The sequence below is a fragment of the Electrona antarctica genome (genome assembly GCF_951216825.1).
Source record: "Electrona antarctica genome assembly, chromosome: 11".
In the NCBI taxonomy this organism is placed as follows: domain Eukaryota; kingdom Metazoa; phylum Chordata; class Actinopteri; order Myctophiformes; family Myctophidae; genus Electrona; species Electrona antarctica.
This window is the reverse complement of record NC_136792.1, coordinates 23,655,325-23,683,109: the sequence shown is the minus strand read 5'-3', so window position 1 is coordinate 23,683,109 and position 27,785 is coordinate 23,655,325. Positions and strand designations below refer to the sequence as shown.

The following is a 27,785-nucleotide window of genomic DNA, read 5'->3' as shown; positions in this document are numbered from 1 at the left end:
TGAAACAGAACCATGTATTCTCAGTTGAGATTCTGGTTGGTTTACATTACTGGTAGTAGTCAGGCTGCATTCAGGTGTTAATGGCAATACCAAAATAAGTCGGAAGTCCATGAGCCAGAGCTCCAAATTTGTGCTTCTTCTGAGCATTATATGAAAATATGCCAGAATTTGCATAACTTTCCAGAATCAAAATGGATATAAGAGGCAACCTTCCTATTTAATTTTGTTTACATGTAGGCCTACATCAAAGGTTTTAAGTAATAAGTTGCTACCCCGCCCCCCGTCCCGTCCCACACAAGTGATACTTCTGTTCCTCAAATCAGAGCCTTATGGCTCTGCCTCAAATGAACACTTTGGATCTACCCTAGTGTGTGTGTGTGTGTGTGTGTGTGTGAGTGTGTGCGAGCATAGAGTGCGCGCGCGCGTGTTTGATTGAATTTTGTATTTACGGTAGTTTATTTGACGTACAAAATATCATACATATCCAACAGCTTGGACATCTGTTCTCTTTAATGGTAAAGCGGGGGGACATGTCAATCATAGAGTTGGGTGTTGGGGACAATCCTTGCCTTGGGGACAATCCGCCTCTCTGCAATCCGCACGCGGGTGTTTCCCCGTCGCACGTCGATGACGACGGTATCTGATAACGACGTAATATTTACTCAGTGGAGCTGCCATAGCTTCCAATCCGCAGGAGGAGAGCTAGCAGTGAACAATCTGTCAAAACAACACATTTCCACCCTTCACACAGGTATGACAGCACCACACCACGTTACGTGTACACGTTGTACATTCACAGCACCGACTAATAATAAACGGTTCTTTGTATATAGCAGCTTGGAGAACAGGGTTGTAGAAAATACATGACAGCTTGACCCCACGATGACAGCTTTTAGCTTGTTTTAGCTCTTAGCCCAGCCAGGCTAGCTTAAAGTAATCGTATATGTGAAGTGAAACACTATTACACCATCATGGTCATTGATTGTGTTGACGTGTTGCACGCCTCTACAGCCCCTCTGCTCAAAACACATACTTTGGTACTGACATCTGTTATAACACAACCAATGATCAGGCTATAGCAACAAAACCCGTTTATACCGTTGCTTTAATTGTGCTTTGATATGGCTGTCCTGTCAGTAGACTGTAAATACATACTGTACCGGTACATGATTATTACATAAAATGGGATATGACTGTGCCTTTGTAGATGATAATAATAGCTGACCGTGTAGATGAAGAAGGGAGCTGCAGGGTTCTCATGATGAGGGCAATGTTGTTTATATATTGTATGCACAGCCTTGCAGTGTTGACTTTAATCTGCCATGGTTCACAGAATCACATGGCGCTCGATCGTACTTCATGACAGTCATGTACTGTACCCAAACAGAAAACTCTATCTTATTGTATTAAACCTTGATAAAGCAATCTGAATATTGTACCTGTATGGACAGCTTGGTTATATCTCTCTCTGTCAAGTCTTTGTTTCATAAAAAATCCACTGGTGTCGCTATAACAGGCCGTTCTGGAACTTTGGGGGCAGAGGTTCATTGTTGGCATCCAGTGAGTGTCTGTGCAAAATCGACCGGGTTAACGGTGCCGGAGATTAGCTGTTCACAGACGGACGCACACACGGACGGACGGACACACGGACGGACGGACGGACGGACGGACGAACGGACGGACGGACGGACGGACGGAGTGCAAAACATACTCTCTCCCCATGCCTTCGGCCTGGTGGAGACAAATATAACATCTTAATGACACCTCAACAACCATAGTTTACAAATACGTTTACACAGACCAAGAAACACTAAACAATGTTCAGTATGTGTTGGCTGTAAACCAAAAAGCAAATTCCATGAGATATTTCTTTAATTTTCTTTTTAAAATCTGATTTACTTGTTGCCTGTTTGAGTTGTGATGGAAGACTATTCAGCTCTCTGAATGCGTTGCCCTATACATTACTGACAGTGTGTTTTAATTTGGGGAAACGTAAAGAGACCTTATGATGAATAACGTGTCACTCACCCCACCAGCCAGGGCCACTCTCTTGGCCTGCTTGCAGAAGGTCACAGCCCTAGTGAGATGACTGACCAGGGCAACAACAACCAGAACATCTCATGCAACCCCTTCGCTGCCCTCTTCAGCTCGGTGGCGGACGCCAAGCAGTTCGCATCAGGCCAGAAACCCCAGGAGCTGTGTGCTGAAGCGCCGTGTGAGTGTGTGAGAGTAATGTCACGTCATCACTCACAAGCTGTACTTACTGTCACAGCCTAGTGCTTATTACAGTGTCTGGTTCAGAGGTTACGTAGATGCATGCATGTGTCATCTCTACGGATATACAAGTGTCAACAAAAACAGTACAGTAATTACTGCTGGGGTGAAACCTTGTAAGTCCAAAGCTGTCTTGTTTTTGATGAAAATATATTTCTTTCTTTGGATCTTAATTTTCAACAAAACTGCTCTGCTGAGACTCTGTCTTTTTATATTTTGATTAGGTATATTGTCATGCTCGTTTGAGCAAGTGTAGAGAGCCTATTTCAACCAATCAGATTGCTTGGTCGGAACTACCTGCTGCATAATTGTATCATGTTCAGTGGGGTGTACTTGTACATCAAGCCACCTCACGCTGCAGAAACAGGAGATAGGCGCTTCTGTATGGGCCACATGGCTCACCAAGGCTTACTTAATACAGTGGGTTAGTGCATAAAATTAAAGCACTTTACAATCCGGCCTTTAAAACAACACATAATAATGCCATATCACGATATTACGATATAAGAAATCCCAGATGATACATATGATATAAGTCTGATATCACAATATGGATATAATATCCTTATCGTCTCTGTCGGGTGGAAACCTATACATGATCTGTCCAAAACTGTTACTTTTCAGGATTCAAATTCAAAAGTTGCAGGTCTACAAACTCGAACGCATCGCTTGTATATCCGTTACTTTTTATACTTTTGAGTGACGCTGTAGTATGATCAAGTAGGGCTTAAATTACACAAAAAGTTAAAATATGGAGATGAGAGGTTTCTGCCCGACAGCAACGATATATTGTCCCAGCAGCCCGACTTGTAATCAAACTATCATGGCTCAATAAGAATACTCATTGTGTCCTGCGTTGTGCTGCAGTGGAGGACTCGGGGGAGAGCCAGTCGGAGTCGGAGAACTCTGTGTCTGACAGCATCGAGGACAATGACGACTCGGTGGCAGAGATCAGCCGTTCCTTCCGCTCCCGCCAGGAGCTGTGTGAACAGCTCAACGTCAACCACATGATCCAGAGGATCTTCCTCATCACACTGGACAACAGTGAGTTCAACAACACTTATATAAGCCCGGTCGTCCACACTAAAGCAGTGGTTCTCAAACCTTTTCATGTCAAAGGACCCCCAAACTGAGCGGGTGACCCTGGACTAAAAAAAATGGTGCCAGGGACCCCCAGAAGAGAAGATTTGATGTTAACAATTTGCAATTTAGGCATTTAGCAGATACTCTTAATCCAGAGACTGAGCGACAGTATAGCAACAACAAAAAACAACATGGTAATACATCAAATGCATAAAATTAAAAATAGTCATCATGAATCATACATAAGCTAAGAACCCAACAGCGAAATATCTATATAATGAAACTATGCGTATATACTATAGAGTGCTCTGTCTACATAAAATGCTATCTACGTTACATAAATTGAGCCTATGCATACGCCTGTAAGGTCGTCGAGGCTAGGGCAAGTGCTATGGGCTAAGGGTTTTCAGACTACGGCAGAAGATTGGGAGTGAGTCTGCGGTTCTGATTGCAATGGGATTTGCATTCCTTAGTTGTTTTTTTTGGGCAGAACAGATCTACAAGCGGGAGGGTTTGTAGGGTCCGATCAGACTTGCAAGATATGGGGGACGGGGGTTCCTTCCTTTGGTTGCTTTGAAGGCTAGCATCAGAGTTTTGTACTCTGTGCGGGCGGTGACCGGGAGCCAATGGAGGGAGCGGAGAAGGGGAGAGCCGTGAGAATTTTGGCTGGTTGAAGACCAAGCGATCAAATGGATCAATTGGAGAGGTCCATGCCGGTAGGCCAGTAAGAAGGGAGTTAAACATATTAAAACCGGGAAAGCATCTGTGTCATTTTAGATTTGAGCTGAAAAGCATTATTTTACTCTATACTTTGGCTATTCAAAAATAGCAGCTATACAAGCTCATAGCAAATCTTAGTTTCAATATATATATTCTTTTAAAGCGAAATTTTTAACTCAAATCTTTGCTTCCGGGGCTCCCTGGAACAAAATATGTTGGGATGGGGTCGGTGGCCAAATTCATTCCTTATATTATTACAGGTCCTTGACATCAATAGTTTGAGCACATTTTTCAGAAAACATTTGTAGAATCGGCCTCAGGTCTTAATTGGTTATTCCAAGTTTTTAGCCAAAACAGTTTGGCTGATATAACACAACAGCCACTGAACTCTGTTTTAAGCAAGTTCCCCTCTCTCCAGTAGAGGTCACCATTGGCCACCCTCTGTTTCTAGAAGTGAATTAATTTGAAGGAGGTTGAAGGAATCTTAATCTTAAATCTTAAAATAAAGAGTTTTAAGCCTGGAATTAAGCCAACCAACTATGAAATTAATCATTCTGAAACTCTTATTTTATTTTTTATTTTGTTTTATTTTGTTTTATTTATTTATTATTATTATTATTTTTTTATTTTTTATTTGTTTTAATAAAATAAAATAAAGTATAAACCATTTATGAAAAAGGTAATTGAAAAAACACAGCCCCCTCACGCATTAAAGACAATAATATCAGTCACCAGAACAAGGAGGACATGTTTTGAATGAATGAGTTTGAAGTAAGTTACAGCAAGGGAGAGTGACTGTGAGTGTCTGATAAAGACATTATGCTTTGAAAATGCTCGCGTATTGGCTGTCGTGTTAAGTGGTCAGATTTAGTGGTCAGATGGGTGGGCCGCGAACAACACTTTTGAGATTTTCAAGTTGGCCCCGATCCAGAGAAGGTTGAGAACCATTGGTGTAGCTGTAAGTATCTCTGTTGGTCTTTAGTTCAGAAGAGCTAGAATCTCTCTCCTGCTGCTCTGTGGTGTGTGCATCTGCTACCCCTCATAAAGTATTTATGAGTCCCTCGTAAAGTCATTCCAATAAGCCACAAATGACTCACCTCCCTTTTAGACCATGTTGACGGCTCGCAGACACTGAGCTGTCTGTATCTGTCCACCCTTGGGACGACTTAAAGATGAGTCATAATGATCTGGAAATGGAGAGTGAAAACCCCGTTCTGTGTTCAGTCTTCTGTTCAATACCCTGATGCTGTCAGGCTATCTGAGATAAACCTCTGTTCAATACCCTGATGCTTTAAGGAGATGTAGTTTGCACACCGGTCTTGAGCTCCACATTTTTATTTCATGGCGAACGATACAACGTTTCGACCCCTTCAGGTCTTCGTCAGGAATGATGATGAATTGATTCCTGACGAAGACCCGAAGGGGTCGAAACGTTGTATCCTTCTCTATGAAATAAACATTTAGAGCTCAAGACCTGTCAGGCTATCTGAAATAAACCCTCAGCAAAGTACATAAATGGTGCTGGTAATTTTCTTTTTACATAACCCCTGACTTATACTTGGTAATGTGCCGGCGGGGTTCAATTCCCCTGACCAAAGACTATAAACATGATACTCAATGCCTCACTGCTTGGCATTCAGCATCAAGGGCTGGATTGGGGATAAGTCTCTGCGACGTACGTACTAGCGTCATGTCCAGGGGGTGTACTTGTACATCATGTGACATACCGCCGGTACTATTGTCATGCCCAGGGCTGTACTGTACTTGTACATCATATAAATCTGTTATTTTTATCAAGACAATTTGGGTAAAAATGATGAACAAAATGTAATAGTAATATGTTTTTTTTCATTGTTCTGTCCAGGTGACCCCAGTCTGAGAGGTGGAAATGGGATCCCTCCTCGCTGTGTCTACCTGGAGGAAATGGCAGCAGACCTGGACGGACAGGACTGGCTGGACATGGACAACATTGAACAGGTACAATGTTAAATCCATCATAATGCCATGTCCCTTTCCCTCTGTCTCTGCTTTGCTTTTGTCTGTAAGAGAACAACTGTCTGGATTTTACAGAAGCTTTGGTGGTGACCTTGTCATTAGTGAGTTTGGTGAATGGCGCATACTAAGCAGTTTTTTTTCCTAAGCAGGGAGTGTGGGGGGGGGGGGTTCTATTGACATTGCTCTTGCCACTTGTGCTTATTTAAAGCATAATTTATTCTCCATCACAAAAGGGTGTTGTTTGCTAAGAAGAACTTACTGCCAATGCATCGAGATGCGATGCATCTCTGTTCTCACCAGTCACCATCACTGCTAGGAAAACAGTGTTTCTGCAGCACACATGCATGCATTGCACACACACGCAGAGCTTACAGCGCATCACATCCGCTTGTAGATCTGTTCTATTTGGCAGGCGACGCAGTCTAAAATAAGGCTTAATGCGGATCTGTGGGGTGGACATATTTCTGCATTTTCTTTTTACATGTATGGGGGAAATGTTCTTAATTTCCAAAAGTACTTTGTGATTTCGTACTTTTGAATTCTTATGTATTCCTTCTCCACCACTGCCCATATTATGGACGTCTTGTACTTCAATTGGAATTGTGTTTGTTTGTCTTTCAGGCTCTGTTCAACCGTCTGCTGGTTCCCGAACCAGGAAACCACCTCGTTTACATGACGTCCTGCAGTGCCATCAACCTGTCGGCTGACCGCGATGCGGGAGAGAAGCGCTGCATCCCCTACCTGTACGCATGCTACCAGAGGTCCAAGGAGGAGGTAGGACCCTTACTGCCTTACACTGTCTGCTTTACACTGGGCTTAGGAGCTGTGTCAACAGAGCGGAAGGTAGAGAACCGAAGTCTGACGCCGCTTACGCATCCTACCTGTGTCAGGTATTTTTTCACATATTCTGAATTTCCATAGGAATGTTTAATACCGCATTCTATAAGAACTGTGTTCCAAAAATAAACAAATGAGCTGGGCGGTTTGACATATGGATATGAAGCATCAACTGATGGCGAGAAAATGCTAACGTTACCGCTGCTGAATATAAAATCTTCGCCAGAAACAAATATGAGTGACTGACTGACTACGATACAGAGCCACCGCCCTGACGATATCGCCAGGACAATTTGTTTCTTTTTGGACCACAATTCTTATATATTTCGATTCTAAAATGTTATTCTCAATAGAGAAATTTCTTCCGTGACGTGAGGACTCGAATGCAGCACTTATTATTTACAGTATTTATTTAGTCCGGCAGTCAATTTGTTAACACCTGCAATGTTCAAACCGATTATCAACCATTGCTGTGTTCAATTGTCTATCTATGTTATTACTATTAGCACAAATAGCGTAGGAATAAATAAAAATGCCAAAGTGCAGCTACAAGTTACAAAAAATAATGATGTAAATTTTACGGTAAGAGTATAAAGCAGCATTCAAAATGTACAAAAGAATGAATTGTTGTAAATGATCATGTGATAAATTACGTGGAATCGGAATGGCATAGACTGGCATACTCGTCGATACCGGTATCGGCAGCTTTTCCGATACTCGTATCGGAACAACAAATGCTGGGTGCCGGCACTGAGAAGAGGAGCTGTCTTTACCATAGAAATACACGAAAGACTGACTTCACCATAGAAATACATTGGAAGACTGTCTTTACCATAGAAATACATGGAAGACTGGTGCTGCTAACTCAAGGTGTTCTCTGTGGGACTGCCCCTTACTGACTATCTCTTCTAGCAATAATATATAGAGTGAGTGAGTGCTGTATACTTGAGGTCAGCACCCCTGGGTTGAGAAAACAGTATTCCGCTTTCGAGGAGTGCCATTAGAGATCCCTGCATGAATAAATTGATGTACTTGTTAATCTGTATGCCAGGTGACAAAAGTCCCAGAGAAGCTGTTGTCCTTTGCTGTGCGCTGTAAGAACCTGACAGTGGCCAACACCCGCACGGTGCTGCTCACCCCAGAGATCTACATCAGCCAGAACATCTACGAACAGCTTCTGGATCTGCTGTTGGACGAAGTCAGTGGAGCACGTACGTTCTGGATGGATTGGGCAAAACTTTGCTTTGACTTTTCAGCTGTTGTGGTTTTAAAAAAATATATATATATTTAATATATATATGTTTTTTTTTGTGGAGAGTGACAGGAAACAGTTAGAGAGACGGGGAAGTGACACACATAAAATGTCGTCGGGCATGTGTGGTATGTGCCTTAACCACTAGGGTAGGCCAATGGCACCACAGCTGTTGTGTTCTTATTTAATTTAATTTATTTATTTTATTGCTTTTTACACTTTTTTTCTCCCCACCCTCCCAATTTAGTTGTTATGCCAATTGATTCCTCCTCACACAAAATATGTGTTGTCACTGCTGTTGTCTTATCCTGCTGGCTCACCTGCCAGTGAGGAGCCCCCACCAGGAGAACCTAGAGCCTTCCCAGCACTCCCCACTGATGGGTGGAGCCTGTTGGAGTACGTGCAGTGACAAATATCACCCTCCCTGCCCGGCTTCCATCCCCCCGAACACAGGCCAATTGTGTTCATATAGCCCGCACCTTTTTGACTTGAGAGCTACTTTAAAAATGAACAGCTCAACAAGATCTACCCACCAAAAAAAGATATCCCATTGCTGAAAACAGTTAAAATGTTGTGGTGCATCCGGCTTTGCCAAGCGTCTATATTATAGACGCTTGGCAAAGCCGGATGCACCGCGGTGGATTCGGCAGTGCTGGGCAGCTACTTTACCACTGTGCCACCTGGGTGCTGTTATTATACTTATGCTTGATTTATTATATACCTGTACTTGGTAGTGCGTCTGTGTCGCATACTGAATTAGCCAATCTACAAGCTCACAACGATCGATGTGATACTGAGTGTGTAGATTGGTTATAAAAATGATTTATGTCCACTATTATTCAGTGTGAGACACAATGTGTAATCAAGACAAGTATCGGGCATTAATTCCTTGTGCCCCTCCTGTCTACTTTATTGTGTTCTCCTGTCTCGTTTTCTCCTACAGTATGTAGTGTACCTACTCTACTACTAGCCTGTTTGATTTATATAAAGTTGTAATTCCCTTCCCTCTCGTTTCAGAACCAGAGGAGCTGGTGGAGTTTGTAGAGGAGGTCATCGCCGGCCTGCTTGCGGACCAGGAAGTGCGTACGTTTTCAGAGGTTATTGTACCCGTGCTGGACATCTTCCATGGCCGCGTCAAAGACTTGGACCTGTGCCAGCCTCTCCTCTACTCATATCTAGATGTCCTCCTCTTCTTCAGCCACCAGAAAGACATCGCTAAGGTCAGGACACTGACTTGCACACAGATATATTTCCATTATCTTGTATTACACTACAAACAAACAAATACGTTAGGCAGCTTTCTTAAAAAATGAATTCTGTACCATACAAAAAATATTAGATTTTTGACATTTGTGAATCGATTTTAGATATTTCTTTGTAGCAGAATATTGAATCTGGCCTGACCGTAGTACTATCAATCATTGGTACTGTAGATCCCTTTTTATAGCAAACTTATAATATGTGTATAATATGTTTAAGTTTATAATAAGATGACCAGCCCTTCTGGGTGCCTACTGGCAAGTGGGAACGCACCCAGAGTTCCCGGCATGGAATTGTTTGATACATCATTTGAAGTTTGATGAATTTATTTGACAGCCCTTATTATCCTCCACTCCTCCTAAAAGGTGTTGGTGGAGCACACCCAGCCCAAAGACCCAGCTAATGGCCTGCAGTACCAGAAGACCCTGCTGGGGGCGGTGCTGAGTATCTCGTGCCTGCTGAAGACTCCAGGGGTGGTGGAGGGTCACGGTTACTTCCTGAACCCTTCTCGCTCCAGTACCCAGGAGACAAAGGTTCAGGAGGCCAACATACACCAGGTTAGGATCTTCAGTCTGTTGTCTGATGGTCCAGCAGTGACAGCTTTGCATTCTGTGACCCCGAAATGATATGGATTTCGCCGTGGACCCCCATCTCAAAAATATTTTGTACCAGGGACCCCCTGAAGCAAAGATTTTAGTTAAAAATGTTTGTTTTAAAATACATATATTCAAAGATTTTTTTGAATGATTGTGATTGTTAAACAATTGCAGATCTACATTCTACAAGCTCTTTGTTCCACGCTATGAGCTTGTATATCTGCTATTTGAATTTGACTAGCCAAAGTATAAAATAATGGTTAAAGTGGTTAAAATGATTGTGATCATACTATATTAACAAAAATGACACAGATATTTTCCCAGTTTGAATGGGTTGAATACAAAACCAGAGTCTGCACACTGGATCATGCTCCCATAGTCATTCAATGAATGAAGAATCAAGAGGCTTTATTTGTCACTCTGCAGTCCAGGAGCATTCAAATGCAATTATTGCAACAGGAAGAGAAGATCTGCACACCGTCTTCTATGCTCCCCAAACAACCTTATTAGAGCGGAGTATACGAGAGGTGCCAAATGTCATATAGTCCACTCGAATAAAGTTGTTTGGCACCATCGAAGACGGTGTCCATATTTTCACTCGCTCATACAGGTACAAGCAGTGGAATGTTGCCGTAACTTGGTTTCAAAGACAAGACAAGTGCAACAAGTAGCTCCTCCTCAGATGCCCAAAAGATACTTTGGTGGTAATCTATATAATACCGATACTATAGGAGCTTGATCCAGTGTGCATATTCAAGTACAAGAGTTCCCAAACTTTTCAGACCGCGACCCCCCCCCCAAAAATAATAATATTTTAAAAAAAAATGTTCTAAAGTCCACTCATTTCATTGCGCATATCTCTAGCATCTCGTTCAAATCTAATTGTATTACCTACCCATACAAACAGACCTTCCCCTCTGCCTGTGGTCCATTCCTTGGGCCAGTTCCATGACCTTTCGCTCTGTGCTTGTGGTTCAGTTCATGGGTCAGTTCCACGACAAGCTGCACCAGCTCCTGAAGAACCTGATGCAGCGCTCCAACGAGACGCGCCACCTGCTCCTCTCCTGGCTGGGCGGCTGTCTACAGGCCAACTCCGGACGCACCAAGATCTGGGCCAATCAGATGCCGGAGATGTACGTGCTGATGTACGCCTCGGACGCCTTCTTCCTGAACCTGGGTGCCGCCCTGCTGAAGCTGTGCCAGCCGTTCTGCCGGCCGCGCTCGCCCAAGTTGCTGACCTTCAACCCCTCCTACTGCGCCCTCAAGGAGCTCAGCGAGGAGGAGAGGCGCAGTCGCAATGTGCACGCTAGAGGTCAGTGTGGAGTCATCCTTCGTCAAATCGGCATTTAGAATCAGAAAGAAATCGCCTACTTGATTCCTGCAGATCTGAGCAGTTAGGCCTTAGGGGCTCAGTGTCTTGCTCAAGGACACTTAGATAGTCAACACAGGGCGAGCCCGGGATTGAACCGGGAACCTTTCCGATTTCCAAAAATCGTGCACAGTGAAGCAGGTGCACGATAATGGCACAGACTGGAGGGGGAAATTGGGGTTAAAGGGACAAGAGCGTACGTTTGCATTCTCTGCCACAAATAAATAATCTATGCAAAGAAGAGCAGCCTTGTTTTGCTGGCTCACTGCAAAAGCTGACATGTATGATCTCATAATGAGTCATTGTGTAGTCAGCAGTCTTCTAGCCAGACTGATGCATCCTTCCTGCCTTCACTTAAACCAGGTTTGTCCAAACTTTTTTCAAAGGGGGCCAAATTAGAAAACATGAAAACACCCAACTACGTCTCCTACGTATCATAATGTACTTTCGGACCATATTAAAGTCTCATACAAATGCATTGCATTTCAACAATTTTATTTCATCAATATCAAATATCAATGGTCTTTTGTCAGGTGTGCTGTGAACAATACACAAATAACTCAGGCTTTTTTCAGCCTTAGTCAACTGAGTTGAGTTTCAACCGCTTTTCCACCATGACAATAAATGTCTTCGTCAAAAATAGCCGACAACATTAAGCTTGCACTGCATCGCCTTGTGAGCTTGTAGATTGGATATCTTCGGCTAACCTCCAAGTTAACCACAGTTTGCATGTCTGTAAATCAATGTTTCAAAGTAGGGCTGCAACCATCCATTATCTTCTTCTCCATTATTCTGTCCATTACTTCCATGGAATCCATGGAATAATTGAGATGCACATTTTTGCACAGAATTGTTTAACAACAAATATGAATAAGAATCAATGCGAAAAAATAGATAGAGGTAAATAGATTAGTACGATGAACAAGCTCACAATGTGACTTGTTAGCTTGTATATCTGCTATTTCTGAATGTGTTATTGATTGATGATTATTGATTTTTTGTGTGTGTGTGTGTGTGTGTGTGTGTGTGTGTGTGTGTGTGTGTGTGTGTGTGTGTGTGTGTGTGTGTGTGTGTGTGTGTGTGTGTGTGTGTGTGTGTGTGTGTGTGTGTGTGTGTGTGTGTGTGTGTGTGTGTGTGTGTGTGTGTGTGTGTGTGTGTGTGTGTGAGCCATTAAAATGTCTATTTACAATATGCTTGCATGTTGTCTCTGCCGAAATGTCAAAAACTTTTCAGGATTCACATTCAATAGTAGCAGATCAGTCAAAACACGCGTTTCAAGCTTGTGGATCTGCTACTTTTGATGCTCTTGTATGATCAAGTAGGGCCTTAACTTACAAAAAAACACAAAGTTAGAAGCTGTGTCCTATGCACCACCAGGTCTGGATAAGGAGACGTGTCTGATCCCTCCATCCCCTCATCAATCTGTGGAGTACGCCCAGTCTTACAGCCTGCTGACCGAAAACCTCATCCTCACACAACTCACCCTGCACCTGGGCTTCCACAGGTACACACACGCACACACGCACACACACACACACACACACGCTCGCCCACACACACGCTCGCCCACCTACAGTAGACCTGTCAAAATTATTACATAATCGCTCGTTCAATTAATTTAGACATTTCCAAACATCTTCCAAAGATAGCAGAAATAGCGAGCTCTACACGCTCACAATGCAGCACTATGTGCCCTAACGTCTAAACGTCTAACCCTAACCCGGTCGTTTCAGATGGGGAGCGAGTGACACAGGCGTTCTTGCCTGGACCAGCGACGCGTCTGCACACGAGGGGCGCGGGCCGCGTAGCATGAGAAACAAAGTTGACCACAATCCAGCTCACAAAATGAGCACGCGCGGGACAATTTCACAGGACCGCGCCCACTTGCCTCAACTTCTCCACGGGAGTCCACGCACAAAATAATCACCCGCCTCTCATTGAAAATGAATTACCAAGGCGCATCAGTTGCTTCCCATCTGAAACGACGTTAACTCCACAGATCATTTCCAGCCATAGAAACTAAAATTTTTCTGATGTATACTACTCAAAATTCTACTATAACTGTGATTGATCTTTGGCCTGCAATTTAAAATAAACACTGATCTGCACTCTACATAAACAAAACACAGAAGAGCTTAACATAATATGTCTCCTTAAAGTGTAGTAACAATTTATGTTTTGGTCATATGTAAGTATTTATTTATGTTTGCCGCTTTCTCGTTTGTGTGTGTGTGCGTGTGTGCGCGTGCGTGCGTGCGTGTTCGTTCGCGTGCGCAATACACGATCCACGGTAGACTCCACGAGCAGATGGTGAAGATGAACCAGTCTCTCCACCGGCTCCAGAGCACGTGGCAGGATGCCCAGCGGTCGGGCAGCCCCATGTCGGAGCAGCTCCTGGAGCAGTTTGAGCGTCTGATGATCGTCTACCTTTCCACCAAAGCGGCGGCCACGCAGCCCGTCATGCTGCAGTGCTACCTCAACCTGCAGGCCTCCTCCGCTGCCCTGCTGGTGCAGATGGGCCTGGGCAACCAGGGCCCCGAACACTTACCTCTCTGCATGCCACTGCTGCCCCTGCAGCACAGCATGCTCTGCTATGTGCCAGGTAGGTAGGCAGGTTAGAGGCCTTTCATTTCTGTCTGTGTGGACAGTCAGTCCTATCAAGATCAGATTGGCCAAACGGTGGAAATGGTTAAACCAGTGGTTCTCAAATGTTTTCATGTCAAAGACCGCAGTTGCGGACCCCCCATCTGAAAAGGTTTTGTGCCAAGGACCCCCCCAGAAGAGAACATTAAAGGGATAGTTCACAATTTTTGAACTTAAGTTGTATGAAATACTTGCCATTAATATAGTGGTTGCAACTGTATTAATTGATTGCCCGAGTGCCCCCTGTGCCCCCCACAAAATAACCGGAACTTTAATATTTCACCAAAACCAGAGCAGAACTCCCACCATGGAACTCAGGCAATCAATTAATACAGTTGCCACTTGCAAGCACTATATTAATGGCAAGTATTTCATACAGCTTAAGTAAAAAAAATCAGAACTATCCCTTTAATGTTAAAAGATTATTAAAGTTAGCGGTATTATACATTCCCCAGACCCCACTTTGAAACCAATGACAATGAGGTAGGCCACCTCAGCACACAGGACTTTATTCATTTATTTCAAGATAGATAGAGCTGCACAGTGCGTGCGTGCATGCATGCTTGCCCATACATAACTCAAAGTCTGCAAATACCCTTTGTTTCGTTTTTCTGTATTTTCAGAGTTCTTTGCGGAGAACATTGGAGATTTCATCATCTTCCTTCGTCGGTTTGCTGACGATGTTCTGGAGTCTTCTGCTGAAAGCATAGAACAGATCCTCAACTTCGTCACTGTCTTCATGGGCAATGTGGACAGGTACCAGACACACATTATGCTAGGATGTAAGGACATTATCACAAAAGGATCCAGAGCCACCACTTTGTGTCACAGAGCGCAGGAATTAAAGTGAAAAATTAGGAAAAGGAAAGGAGCCCACCACACTAGCAGTGTTCTAAACAATTAACACGATAATGTAAAATTACAATGTTTTCTCAAAGTGTTGCCAAGAGAAAGAGCTGCTGGACTGGTCGTAGTAAGTAGCCTTGCCGAGCCATGAGGCCCACAGGGCAGGAGCCTATCTCCTGTTTCTGTAGCGTGAGGCAGCTTGATGTACAAGCACACCCCCTGGACATGACCCTAGTATGTCACAGGGACTTACCCCCAATCCAACCCTTGATGCTGAGTGTCAAGCAGGGAGGCACTGGGTCCCATTTTTAGAGTCTTTGGTATGACCCGGCCGGGGATCGAACCCCGACCTCCCAGTCTCAGGGCGGACACTCTAACCACAAGGCCACTGAGCTGGACTGGTCGTGGTGACTGAGAACTTTGATCCATGAGACCATTTACGTCTAATCCACACTGCAGGATGAAGAACCCTCATTTGCGGGCAAAGCTGGCAGAAGTTCTGGAGGCGGTGATGCCTCACATGGAACCTGTGGCTCCCGGCGCTGTTCAGCCAATCATGTTCCAGCGAGAGAGAGTCTTCTGCTCCTACCGCCATGCTGCCTCCCTGGCCGAGGCCCTCATCAGTGTGTTTGTAGACATCGAGTTCACTGGTGAGGCTCTGTGTGTGTGTGTGTGTGTGTGTGTGTGTGTGTGTGTGTGTGTGTGTGTGTGTGTGTGTGTGTGTGTGTGTGTGTGTGTGTGTGTGTGTGTGTGTGTGTGTGTGTGTGTGTGTGTGTGTGTGTGTGTGTGTGTGTGTGTGTGTGTGTGTGTGTGTGTGTGTGTGTGTGTGTGTGTGTCGCGGGGGTCACGAGACATGGCCAAAGCATTTCCGGGGGTCCCCAGCCAAAAACGCTGAGAACCCCTGGATTAACACTGGAGCCCGGACGATTTTGAGATTTTGAAAACATTTATCTTTGCTCAGGAAGCTCTTAGAAGGTTCCACTTCCATGACTTTTCCTGAGTGATTGTTCAATCCAAATAATCAAGTTTTTGTCACACTGCATGCAGCAAAATCCTTAGTGTATCCAAGTAATACATAGTCTGTGATGTATGCGGGAGCGCTTCTTAAACCTGTGTAGGCTATAGGTCTATTTGTGGTGACGACCGTGTCACATAATGTACTTAACCTATGGTTTAGGAACCTGTGTAGTTTAATTCCAGCTCCAAGCTACATCGATCACATTGTTTCATACGTTTTTGTCATCGGATGTCTTTAGTTACCATTCCCAATGGAGCACACTTTCCCTCGTTATATTTATTATGTTATCTATGAGATTATCTCTGGTCCGTAGCGTTATAAGGAGCCACAATGAGATGCAAGGAGACATACGCTGGCTGCAGACAGCAGGCATACACGTGACTAATCTATGTGGAGGCTGGCACATAGATCGGTGAACCAATAGGCCTATCTCACAGCCCGCTTTCCACGCCCACTTCCGGTAAATAGTCATTTCACATTAGCATTTACACGTTTCTTTCTCTGGAGAATCTAAGTACATTTTCTAATGTAAAAATGTGACAGACCAATATTATTATGAAGCAAACAAGATGGTAAATCAGCTCGAACAGATAGAACAAACCTTACCTTGAGAAAACAAAAGTTGTAGACTTCTTAAATTACCTCTGTTAACATGTAGCGTCTATGGAGTGACGTCACGCTATCACCACTAACCCCGAAAGGGGGCGTATTAAGGGGGCGGGGAAATTCTGTGAGATAGGCTTATAGGGAGCCGGCGTCGGTTTCCAGGGCTTGTTCTTTCAGGCTATCATTGTCCCAATAATCAATTAACCTGTGCAGACGAAAATGAAAGCCTGGGTATCGAGGCTAATTAACCTGTAACCTAACCAGTAAGACGCCTGAGGGCATGCACGCATCCGCCTGGGTGGCGGCAGACTGCTGGGCGAGTGTCAGATCAACATATGGAATTAATTCTGTACTGGCCATATATGGAGCGTGTCTTGAGTGTACAGGGTTTGATGAGGTCAGATCAACATATGGTATGTCAGAACAGGTCAGCTCCATATATGGAGATCTAAGGGTGGCAGCGGGGCAGTGTCTTGAGTGTACAGGGTTTGATGAGGTCAGATCGACATATGGAATGTCAGAACAGGTCAGCTCCATATGTGGAGATCTAAGGGTTTGAGCTTTGAGGTCAGATGTAGAGTTGCTGGCCAATATTGATGAGATCAGGGATCTCCATATATGGGCTTAATATTGATGACATCACGTGATGTCACGAGGCATGACCATATATGGGGCGTAACGCGTATCCTAATCAGTGCCCCAAATCAAATTAACTGTACAGTGAATCACTTCCTAATGAAATAGTGACTGGTTTAAAGGAGCATTCAGTGATTTGGGAAAAACCCCGGTCTGCCCCGGTAACAAGATGTCCACATGCACACTCTACAGTGGGGGAAGTACAACAGACCAACAGCACGTGCACCAAGGCCCGCCCCACTCGATCATGATTGGATGAAGGCCCCTCTCATCCTGATTGGATGAAGGCTTTGTCACCCAAAGCCCAAACCGAAACTAGGGTTTTTTTACCCCAGGGGCTCACTGGGGACAGGGAGGAACTTCTTATATGGTCAGCACCCTTTATAGTAGGGAGGATTATCCAAAAAATAAGACAAATTAAGTGATATTTGAATTAAGTGAAATCACTGAATATACCTTTAAGACACAATCAATGTCATCATTACATCTGGCAAGCTGACAATGTCTCGCAAATTTGTGATTCATTGTGAGCTTGTAGATCGACAATTTTTGCCTAATTTTGTCTGTTCGTCAAATGTTTGTCTATTTTTGCCAGATGTTAATGTAAGTTAGCCTATTATGACATGCCCAGAATAGCGATGCGAGTCATGTGGTTAACATATTAGATGTTATTTATGTACATGCACCTGTAAATACTATTCCCTTGATAGACCCCACGCACTCCAAACCCCTGTGCGTGTGCATGACTGCACGTGTCTAATTAACATAAAGAAATGCCCCAAATGTATCACATGCAATGACAAATTTCCCACCTTTTTTCCCTCTTTTTCTGATGAACTGTTTAGCTGATACAGAAATGTAACTTTTGTTTATTGAGGTCTAAGCACACCACCAACATACATGTTGACAACGCTACCTTTGTAGATTAATTAACAAGCTGGAAATTATTGTCTGGTAGCAAGTAGGACATTTCATAAAAGAAACATTTTGACCTGACAACATTGATAAAGATACCTAGCAGGGGAGTGTTCTCTCTGTTCTAAAATTAAGCAATAGGTCAAGCCACAAGAGTCCATGGTTTACTGTGGATTTTAGAACGCATGGATTAAAGATCTCAGTCGCCACAACTGATTTCAGTCATTTGGATGATAATCAACATGTTTTTGAGCTCACAATGTTAGAAGAAAAAAGTCCCACACCTACAGGGGCAGGTGCGTCGGATAAACGAACTGGAATAGTATGAAAAATACTGGAATCCCGCACACTGTCTTCACTCACAGAATTTTATTGAGGCATTGAAGCAACGTTTCGGTCTGACGGACCGAAACATTGCTAAGACAGTGTGCGGGGATTCCAGTCTTTTTTAGCTCACAATGTGCCTTCAAGTGGTCAAACTAGTAATAGAACACAGGAACATTACCAAAACATCATAACTACATATTGTGCTATATAGTTTAGGAAACACACTGCCAGTGTGGAGGCTCCTTTCACGCTGTTTCACTGTTTCATTGCAGATTAGGACTTCCATGAGAACAGCTACAAGGCGTAGACAGCACGACACGGAGCAGAGAGTGCTTCCGACCCTCTATCAAATAGAGGGTTGGAAGCACTCTCCGCTCCGTGTCAGACAGACAGTCTATCTGTCCAAAAACACGTCTGCCATTCTTTATTGGGATTTGGGAATAACCCCTTGAGATGAACCATCACGTTTTCAAGGGGGTCCACATATGACAAAATACAGAATGAATACATTCAGACAAAATATTTAACAGAGTTCAATCAACCAAACAAAGAAGACAAAAATAACACATACAAACAACAACAACAACAATACACAGAGCACGTAAATTAATAATTGCTTCATAGATTTATTATCGTCTCTGTCGGGTGGAAACCTCATATGTCTAAAACTGTTATTTTTTTATACTTTTGTGTGATCCTGTACTTTGATCAAGTAGGGCATTCATTTACGAAAATAATGTTGAAATATGGAGATAAGAGGTTTCTGCCCAACGGCAACGTTATAATGATGATTTAGTCAAAACATGAACTCAAGATGAGAGGACAGCGCAGTTTTAAACGGCTGAAAATATGTTTTTGACCAAATATGAAGAGGTAGATTATGTAGCTGTAACAATACTTAAATTAGCAAACTATTAATTAACCTCTGTCCTTTGTTTTCACGAAAGTCAAAGACATAGCAATTTAAATCTTTAATAATGTCACAAACCTATTTCTACAAGACCGTAGTCCCTGTGATTGCCTGTACAACACGGAAGTTACTATGCAAATGCAGGTACTACGTGTCACGGTATCTTTAAAGTGATGTGTAATAGCTTGCAACAATCTGTTTTAGAACAGCAGATTGACAAACATTGGCTTGGTTTATTATAGATCAGTGGGCATGTTGATGATGATGACATGGGTTTGATTTTCCTTCTCCACTCAGGTGACCCCCACCAGTTTGAGCAGAAGTTTAACTACAGAAGGCCCATGTATCCTATACTCAAATACATGTGGGGGAAAGACAGCTACAGAGAGAGCATCAAGGTAAACAAGACCTGTCTCTACTGTACTCTATCTTCACAAGGAATGCAATGGCATAAAAAATGTAGCTCTGTCTTCCCGCTTGTTGGTAAGATTATATAAGGAAATAAGACTTTATATTAATGTCTGGTCTATAATGCATTATAACCACACTTATAGTTGTAATGCACTTACAAGGCATTATAACACTTATAAATGTTCATAATTCTGCATAAAAACTTATAACAATGTTTATGAAGTATTATAACTTATAATAATATAATTCACAAGTGCTGGTCATAATGCATTATAAAGTCAGTGGAACAGCACATTATAACTACGTTAAGCGTTACTTAACTGTGAGCATGTGACACCCAGTATGGGGTGCATACGTTGGTTAGACATACAAACAGTCATTAGTCAGACAAACCCGTGCTGCGGGTTAGAAATCACCCGTGATGCGGGTTGAAAATCACCCGTGATGCGGGTTGAAAATCACCTGTGCTGCGGGTTAAAAATCACTTGTGCTGCGGGTTGAAAATCACCTGTGCTGCGGGTTCAAAATCACCTGTGCTGCGGGTTCAAAATCACTTGTGCTGCGGGTTGAAAATCACCTGTGCTGCGGGTTGAAAATCACCCGTGCTGCGGGTTGAAAATCACCCGTGCTGCGGGTTAAAAATCACCTGTGCTGCGGGTTGAAAATCACCCGTGATGCGGGTTGAAAATCACCTGTGCTGCGGGTTGAAAATCACCCGTGCTGCGGGTTAAAAATCACCTGTGCTGCGGGTTGAAAATCACCCGTGATGCGGGTTGAAAATCACCTGTGCTGCGGGTTGAAAATCACCCGTGCTGCGGGTTGAAAATCACTTGTGCTGCGGGTTGAAAATCACCTGTGCTGCGGGTTCAAAATCACCCGTGCTGCGGGTTCAAAATCACCTGTGCTGCGGGTTGAAAATCACCTGTGCTGCGGGTTCAAAATCACCTGAGCTGCGGGTTGAAAATCACCCGTGCTGCGGGTTGAAAATCACCCGTGCTGCGGGTTCAAAATCACTTGTGCTGCGGGTTCAAAATCACCCGTGCTGCGGGTTCAAAATCACCCGTGCTGCGGGTTGAAAATCACCCGTGATGCGGGTTAACATTCACCGACCTTTAAGTAGAGTGTTAACAAAATATCTCTAAATATGAGGGTGTTAAATGGTCTTGTTTTCAGCATCTGGCTGACTATGCCTCTGTGAACCTGGAGGCCATGAATCCACCTCTATTCCTGAAGTACCTCAACCTGCTGATGAATGACGCCATCTTCCTCCTGGATGAGGCCATTCAGGTGAGACAGACTGAGCCTCCCTCTGATCGGCTATTTGTTTGGTTTTGGTGCATGGGTTCAGTTTATTTTCCAGTTGTCTTCATCTAAGCCAGATAATGGGATGCGTTCGCCCACTGATACTGTACGTTAAGTGACATCTAGCAGCTTTATGTCTTCCATGGTATTCGAATGTTACAGATTCTGCAATTCTGGCATGTAAAAGTTGAGAACAGGAAGCGTGTGTCATTTGCTCTTCAGAACGGTAGGGTATTCAACCAATCACAATGTGGAGTTCACAAACATAACGTCTCTTTCGGATGAAAACCTCATATGTCCAAAACTGTTACTGTTACTTTTCAGGATTCAAATTCAATTATAGCAAAAGTAGCAGATATACAAGCTGAAAAACGCATTTCGAGCTTGCAGATCTGCGAGTTTTGATGCTTTTGAGTGACGCTGTAGTATGATGCGTTAATTTACACAAAAAACACAAAGTTAGAATATGGAGATAACAGGTTTCTGCTCAACAGCAACAATATATTCTATATCTTATATTATTTTTCAATTTCTATTTCTGCTGAACAGCTAGCTACTGTACCTAGCAAGGCTTCAACTCATTTGGTTTCCATATTCTCTACCCATTTTCTGAAATATGAAATAATAATAATAATAGTGTGAACCCACAGTATTCCTAGGTATTTAGCATAACAATTGAGGTATGATATTTCTTTATCGCACCGCCCCAGAAAGTAACAAAATGAATGTTAAATTGAACGGTAATTACAATTTTACCTATCATTTTATAAGGGACGATTTACTTTTCGGGCAAGTGGACATGACCTTCGGGCAAGTAGAACATGACCTGTACATAAGTGCCTCTGAGACCTTATTGTCCAGTGTCAACCCCTGTAGCTCCAGCATTGAATGTAGACGTCAACAGGTGTATTGGTCCGGGGAGATCTCAGATCTGCTGGCTACGCAAGACTGAACAATTCAATGATAGTGATTTTTCCCTCTTTTCTCTTTATGAACTCCCCCGTCCTCCTGTAGTACTTGAGTAAGATCAAGCTCCTGCAACTGGAGCGTGATCGAGGGGAGTGGGAGGGCCTGGCCCCCGACGCGCGCAGAGAGAAGGAGTCCAGCCTGCAGATGTTCGGACAGCTGGGACGCTTCCACAACATCATGTCCAACGAGACCATCGGCACGCTGGCCTTCCTTACCTCAGGTCAGAGACCATCGGCACGCTGGCCTTCCTTACCTCAGGTCAGGCAGGAGCAGGGGTTCAACATGCCGGCTTGTGATGGACATATTTGCCACAGAGATACAAAATGAGTGGTCAATAATATTACCATAAATACTAATATACTAGTCCAGTAGACACCATGGACACTGGGTGGTGTTTTTAAAGAGGGAAAGTGGTTAGTCCTCAGACTCCTCATCCTTTGTTTATTAACCCTAGAATAACAAATTGTCACACCATCACTAATGTTATATTATATAATACATTCCATAAAAGATATTTCTCATCAAAATATTTTAAAGATAAGTACAACAATACATGGGAATTTGAGGTACTCTTCTTTAAGGCACCCTTAACCTTATTTCTACGAAAATATCACGTCGGCACAAAATCGGTGAACGATGTGGGTATTGTTTTACTAATATATTCAAAAAATAAAAATGAATAAATAATGGAGCTGGGCATTTCTCCTTTCCTGGGACATGTGAGAATGGCCCAGTGCCTGCATCATTCATGAGCTGTTGTGCTCAGACTAAATAGTCTTTACATGTTTGTGCGGGATGGTTATTGTTAAAAACAAAATTTGGAAAAAGAAACCCTACCTAAAGATGATGTCACTGGTAGGCAGGTTTCTGAACTATCCACAGCCCTCCTATGAGTGAACCATTTTATCATGAGCATTAGTGAGGACTGAAAATGGTTGAAGTCGTCCTCTAGCTCACAACTCAATTCCTTCTACTTTAACCTTGTCGTTGCCTGCCTGTGTCATTGTAGAAATAAAAGGCATTTTTGTGCACCCGTTCTTGGCTGAGAGGATCATCTCCATGCTCAACTACTTCCTGCAGCACCTGGTGGGGCCTAAGATGGGTGCCCTGAAAGTCAAGGACTTCACTGAGTTTGACTTTAAGCCCCAGCAGCTGGTGTCTGACATCTGCACCATCTACCTGCACCTGGGGTATGTTCAGAAGATCCACTGTCTAGTGTCTAGTAAACTGAACAAGATATTTGCACTACAAGGCTGTAAAAAATAATGACCCGTTTGCCCAGGTACTTTTACTTTCAAAAACGTTTTGCAAAAATGGAATGCTATTTGTTTCATAGATCATATATTGAAGTTTCTTCTAATTGTCGTCTGTAATTGTAACTGTTATGTATGCTTGACACGCTATGTTTGTTTTCCCATTTAATCTGGTTTATTATGTTGTAATTTCTTCATTATCTTGTAACTTATTTTTTTTACATTGTTTTATGGGTGCCAGGGTTCATGCACCACATGAACCCTGGCATCCCTTTTCTGAGCATGTCATAGCAAAAAACAAGCAAACATTTGCTGAAAAAGGCTGTAGATCAGCTATTTTTATTTGATGTAGAGAGAAAGAAAGAAAGTGACCAAGTACAGACCCCTGGGGATCCCCGGTCAACGAAGTATGTGTAGGGTTTACGTGGTTAATCGAACCGATTTAAAAAAAAAAAAATTAACCAACCAGGTTAAATAAAGGCAAAAAAAAACCTTGTATTTTATTTTTTGAAGATCACCGTGCTGGTTGCCTGGATGTTAAATTATGCATCTTTGTCTTGGGCAGTGATGAGGAGAATTTCTGTGCCACGGTGCCCAAAGACGGACGCTCCTACTCCCCCACCCTGTTCTCCCAGACGGTCCGCGTCCTCAAGAAGATCAACAAGCCTGGAGACATGATTGTGTCCTTTGGACTGATTGCTGACAAAATCAAGGTAGGATTGAAACTTTTATCATCTTGTAATGTTCTTTTTACCGTGTGGCTCTGTAAGAGCCATTTTAAAAGGTGTGTGTGTGTGTGTGTGTGTGTGTGTGTGTGTGTGTGTGTGTGTGTGTGTGTGTGTGTGTGTGTGTGTGTGTGTGTGTGTGTGTGTGTGTGTGTGTGTGTGTGTGTGTGTGTGTGTGTGTGTGTGTGTGTGTGTGTGTGTGTGTGTGTGTGTGTGTGTGCGAGCGTGCTATTGTGCAGGCAGCATGTTCCGTGCTCATCTAAACCATCTATAATAACTATTATACAGGTTGTTTCGAGGAAGCAATCTGATTGAAATAGCTATCTACCCATGGTTTTGAAACAAGTATGGTGGAACGCCTAATCAAAAAATCAGCTGTGCTGAGTCTCGCTGCTCTCCCAGAGCGGGTTGCTAGGCTAGCAATTTCTAGGGACATCTTTGGTCGTAATGGCTACATCTGTCATTAAAAAATTACTATTTTTTAAGGGTAACAGTTGTATAATCACAATATTACACTCAAGGGTATGCGTTACCGTCATTAATGGCACTTCTTCGCTGCCTAGGCTTCAGCAACGCAGGACTTATTGCTTAAGTCCATACCTGCCATTTCCACCCACTATGGGACTGCAACCACAACTACACAACTAGACAAAGAGGTTTCTTAAATTTAAAGATAGTAGGATGACGGACAGAGGTTTTCTTACATTTATTGTTTATTCAAAGGAAAACACATCTCTTTGGTGTATTAACACATTTTGCTTGTGAACCCCCCGCCCCCAAGGTTAAAGCATTCCGGATTAACCATTTTCTTACCTTAATCTGATGTTATTATATCCAATAACGAGTGGTACAGGTGAACAATTACATAACTTCATCCAGAGCGCACTGCAGCTTTGATGTGCTGGGTCATACGGTATAGATGGCTTTGCTTATTATGATCGCTTGAAAGTTAAATATTTTTTCTACACATGCACACTGTTTTGTCCCAAAAAGGCTTTTTTTTCTTTTTGCTTCTACCACTGGTTGTTGGATATTATGACATCAGATTGCGGTAAGAAAATCGCTGGTCCGGAATGATCCTGCAAAGACACACGCGTAGTTCTATCTGCTCCCCCTGTGTGTCCCATATACTGCAGTCCCACACTGACCTACGTGTGTTTCTGTGTCCTATGTGTGTCCCATATAGTCCCACGCTGACAGGCAGCTGCAGGACGAGGAGACCTACTCGGACGCCCCAGATGAGTTCCTGGACCCCATCATGTCCACCCTGATGCTGGACCCAGTGCTGCTGCCCTCCTCCAATGTCACAGTGGACCGCTCAACCATAGCACGGCATCTACTCAGGTCAGTACACCTTATCAGTGGTGGAAGAAGTACTCACATGTTTTTACTTGAGTAAAAGTATCAATACCACAATGTAGAAATAGTAATTACATGTACAGTACAAGTAAATGTTTGGTATTCAAAATGTACTTAGAACAGTATTGGCGTCAAGGTATGCTTAAAGTACCCAAAGTGAAGGTACTCATTATGCAGAATGTCCCATTTCACAAGTTCTCACTTCTAGTGGCACGCGTTGCAAATGGGAAGAAGAAAATTGCAGGATTTCACAGCCTCCACTTCCTGTTTCAGCTTTGTTTTAAAACCCTTTATTCTGCCCTTCACATTAGCTAGTATGTTTGACCAAATACCTCAACAACGATATTGTGATTATAACTTATTGATTTTGGACTTGTTTGCTTGTAGACTGGTGGTTCCTTTGGTTATTTTAACGAAAGGAGTATGATGTGTGCAATTGATTTAAAGGTGTCCACTGTCCAGTGGTCAAACCATGAACTGATTGCATGGATTAAAGTTCTCAGCTGCCACGACTGATTTCAGTCATGTGGATTCCATAGAAGACAGCATGTCTTATTGTCTTCTATGGAAGCATGTTGTGCACCAAAAATAGCGAATCTTCCAGTTCACAACATGTCACACTGTGACGTTTTGTGAGCTTGTATATCGTCTATTTCCTATTCTATTTTCTATTTAGTTATTAAGATTACATTTAAATTAAATTAAATTAAAGTGGTCAAACTAGCAATTGAACGAGGAGTTTTTGAAGTGGTCAAAGTAGCAGAATAGAATACATGTTCAGAAGCATCGCGGATATTTCATAAAAGCAAACGTTAAAGCCTCAGTCTGATTTTTAACTGATTGGTTGTATGTAGAACAGAAAGAACATAGGCTTAAGATAATACCTAAACATAATTATAATAAACATAATGTTTATTAGAGCTTTGAGCTTTTATTTTGCTTTCTGTGTTATTGCCTTTCCCTTCTAGTGACCAGACGGATCCGTTCAACCGCAGTCCTCTCACCATGGACCAGATTAGGCCAAACGAGGAGCTCAAGCAGCAGATCTTACAGTTTCTGGACAAGCACAAGCAGGAGAGGTTGCAGATGGGACCTAGCGGTTAACCTTTAGTTACCTCCTCTGTGATGAACAATTAAAATGCTTCCTATCCTTTTTCATTGCTACTTTTTCCCGCTAATCCATGATGCGCTTTAACCTCCGTGGATTTCCTCAGACTCTTCCACGTTGTCACCAGCCGTTCGTTCACACAGCTTTCATGTCCAATGGAAACGTCCCTGGTCGTGACAGCAGTCCAGGGCAAAGCCGTGACCCACAAGAGTAGTGGCCGTTTCAAAGCCTAATCATGACCGATCTACTAGCCTGAACACGGCCCCATCCGTCAGGACTTTGACCATTGTACTCTGTTCACTCTCACCTCCGTTCTGCCAAAACAAGATTTTCTACTGAAGAGTAAGTATTTTTGAGAACTCAAGAGATGGCAGAACATGACATCTTGTCTGATTTGATTTGTCCAGACTCATACTCATTACTCAATAGGGCATAGTACTGGCTGGCGGCCATTTTGTGGTGCCACAGATGGAAAAACCCATACATTTTTCCCATAGTGATTTCCGAAATGTTTTCTCTAAAATGAATGTAAGCCTGGAACCAACCCATCCAAGCTCCTGATGAATCTTGACCATAAAATATTTGAATTATTATTATTATTTTACACAGAATCAAATGTTTTATGGTCATTATTCACCAGGAGCCTGGATGGCTTGGTTCCATGCTCAAAATAATTTATATAAATATTTTTCAGAAATCTTTATGGGAAAAATGAATGGGTTTTCGATCTGTAGCACCACAAAATGGCCACTGCCATGCCCTATACACCATGAACCTATATGCAGTAGGCAGTACTCCTCTAGGAACTCACACACTTACCAGATCAATTAATTTAACCTAGTTATAGGATTTTAAAGACAATTGATTTATGTGATGCAAGCATAACAGCTATGCCTATGTACACTTGTGGGCAAACAGTTCTTAGTTTGGTGGAATCTGTGCCTAAAACCAAGAGCCTTGCAGTAATGTCAATGAATGAAGATCTTCGGCTTATTTCATACTGTAAGACAAGTTATTAACTAATGCGTTGAGGCATATGGGACACTATGGGGTGAATATAGTTGGTTAGTCAAGTCAGATGGCTAAAAACATTTGTAAAAAAAAAAAGGAGAAAAAAAAGTGCTGTTATGATTTCTTTGTGTTATTTGAGTAACATTTTGGATTCAAGATTTTAAGTCATGTGATTGTTGTATAAACAAATGTTGAGGGAGAGTATGTATTTGTTGGCATGCATTCATACAGTATGTTGAATATCTACCAATCGAATGATTACTTGGGGTAAATTATAATAATTTGCAATATTTTTATGTTTTATTTGTCATGATTTTTTGGATGTACAGTATGAACAAGAAATAAAAAAAAGCTATTGCG

The 27,785-nt window shown here is 42.8% G+C and overlaps 1 protein-coding gene across 1 annotated transcript; it reads left to right on the top strand.

Annotated features, from left to right (window-relative positions):
- Positions 1–593: 593 nt before the first annotated feature.
- Positions 594–27,785, top strand: ube4a (ubiquitination factor E4A). The gene is made up of 20 exons (XM_079513425.1): positions 594–751; positions 2,037–2,215; positions 3,142–3,318; positions 5,942–6,054; positions 6,694–6,846; positions 7,961–8,120; positions 9,179–9,381; positions 9,787–9,978; positions 10,996–11,329; positions 12,764–12,890; positions 13,681–13,988; positions 14,653–14,785; positions 15,335–15,525; positions 19,585–19,685; positions 20,872–20,985; positions 22,015–22,189; positions 22,979–23,159; positions 23,788–23,935; positions 25,134–25,291; positions 26,275–27,785. The coding sequence occupies exons 2-20, from the start codon at positions 2,086–2,088 to the stop codon at positions 26,408–26,410; spliced, it is 3,234 nt and encodes a 1,077-aa protein (XP_079369551.1). The 5' UTR covers positions 594–751; positions 2,037–2,085; the 3' UTR covers positions 26,411–27,785.

Excerpts from the sequence above, each read along its gene's own strand:
- ube4a (XM_079513425.1), top strand. The coding sequence starts at position 2,086 with ATGACTGACCAGGGCAACAACAACCAGAACATCTCATGCAACCCCTTC. Across the intron at positions 19,686-20,871 it reads GCTACAGAGAGAGCATCAAG|CATCTGGCTGACTATGCCTC; the intron begins GTAAACAAGACC and ends TCTTGTTTTCAG. Across the intron at positions 20,986-22,014 it reads TCCTGGATGAGGCCATTCAG|TACTTGAGTAAGATCAAGCT; the intron begins GTGAGACAGACT and ends GTCCTCCTGTAG.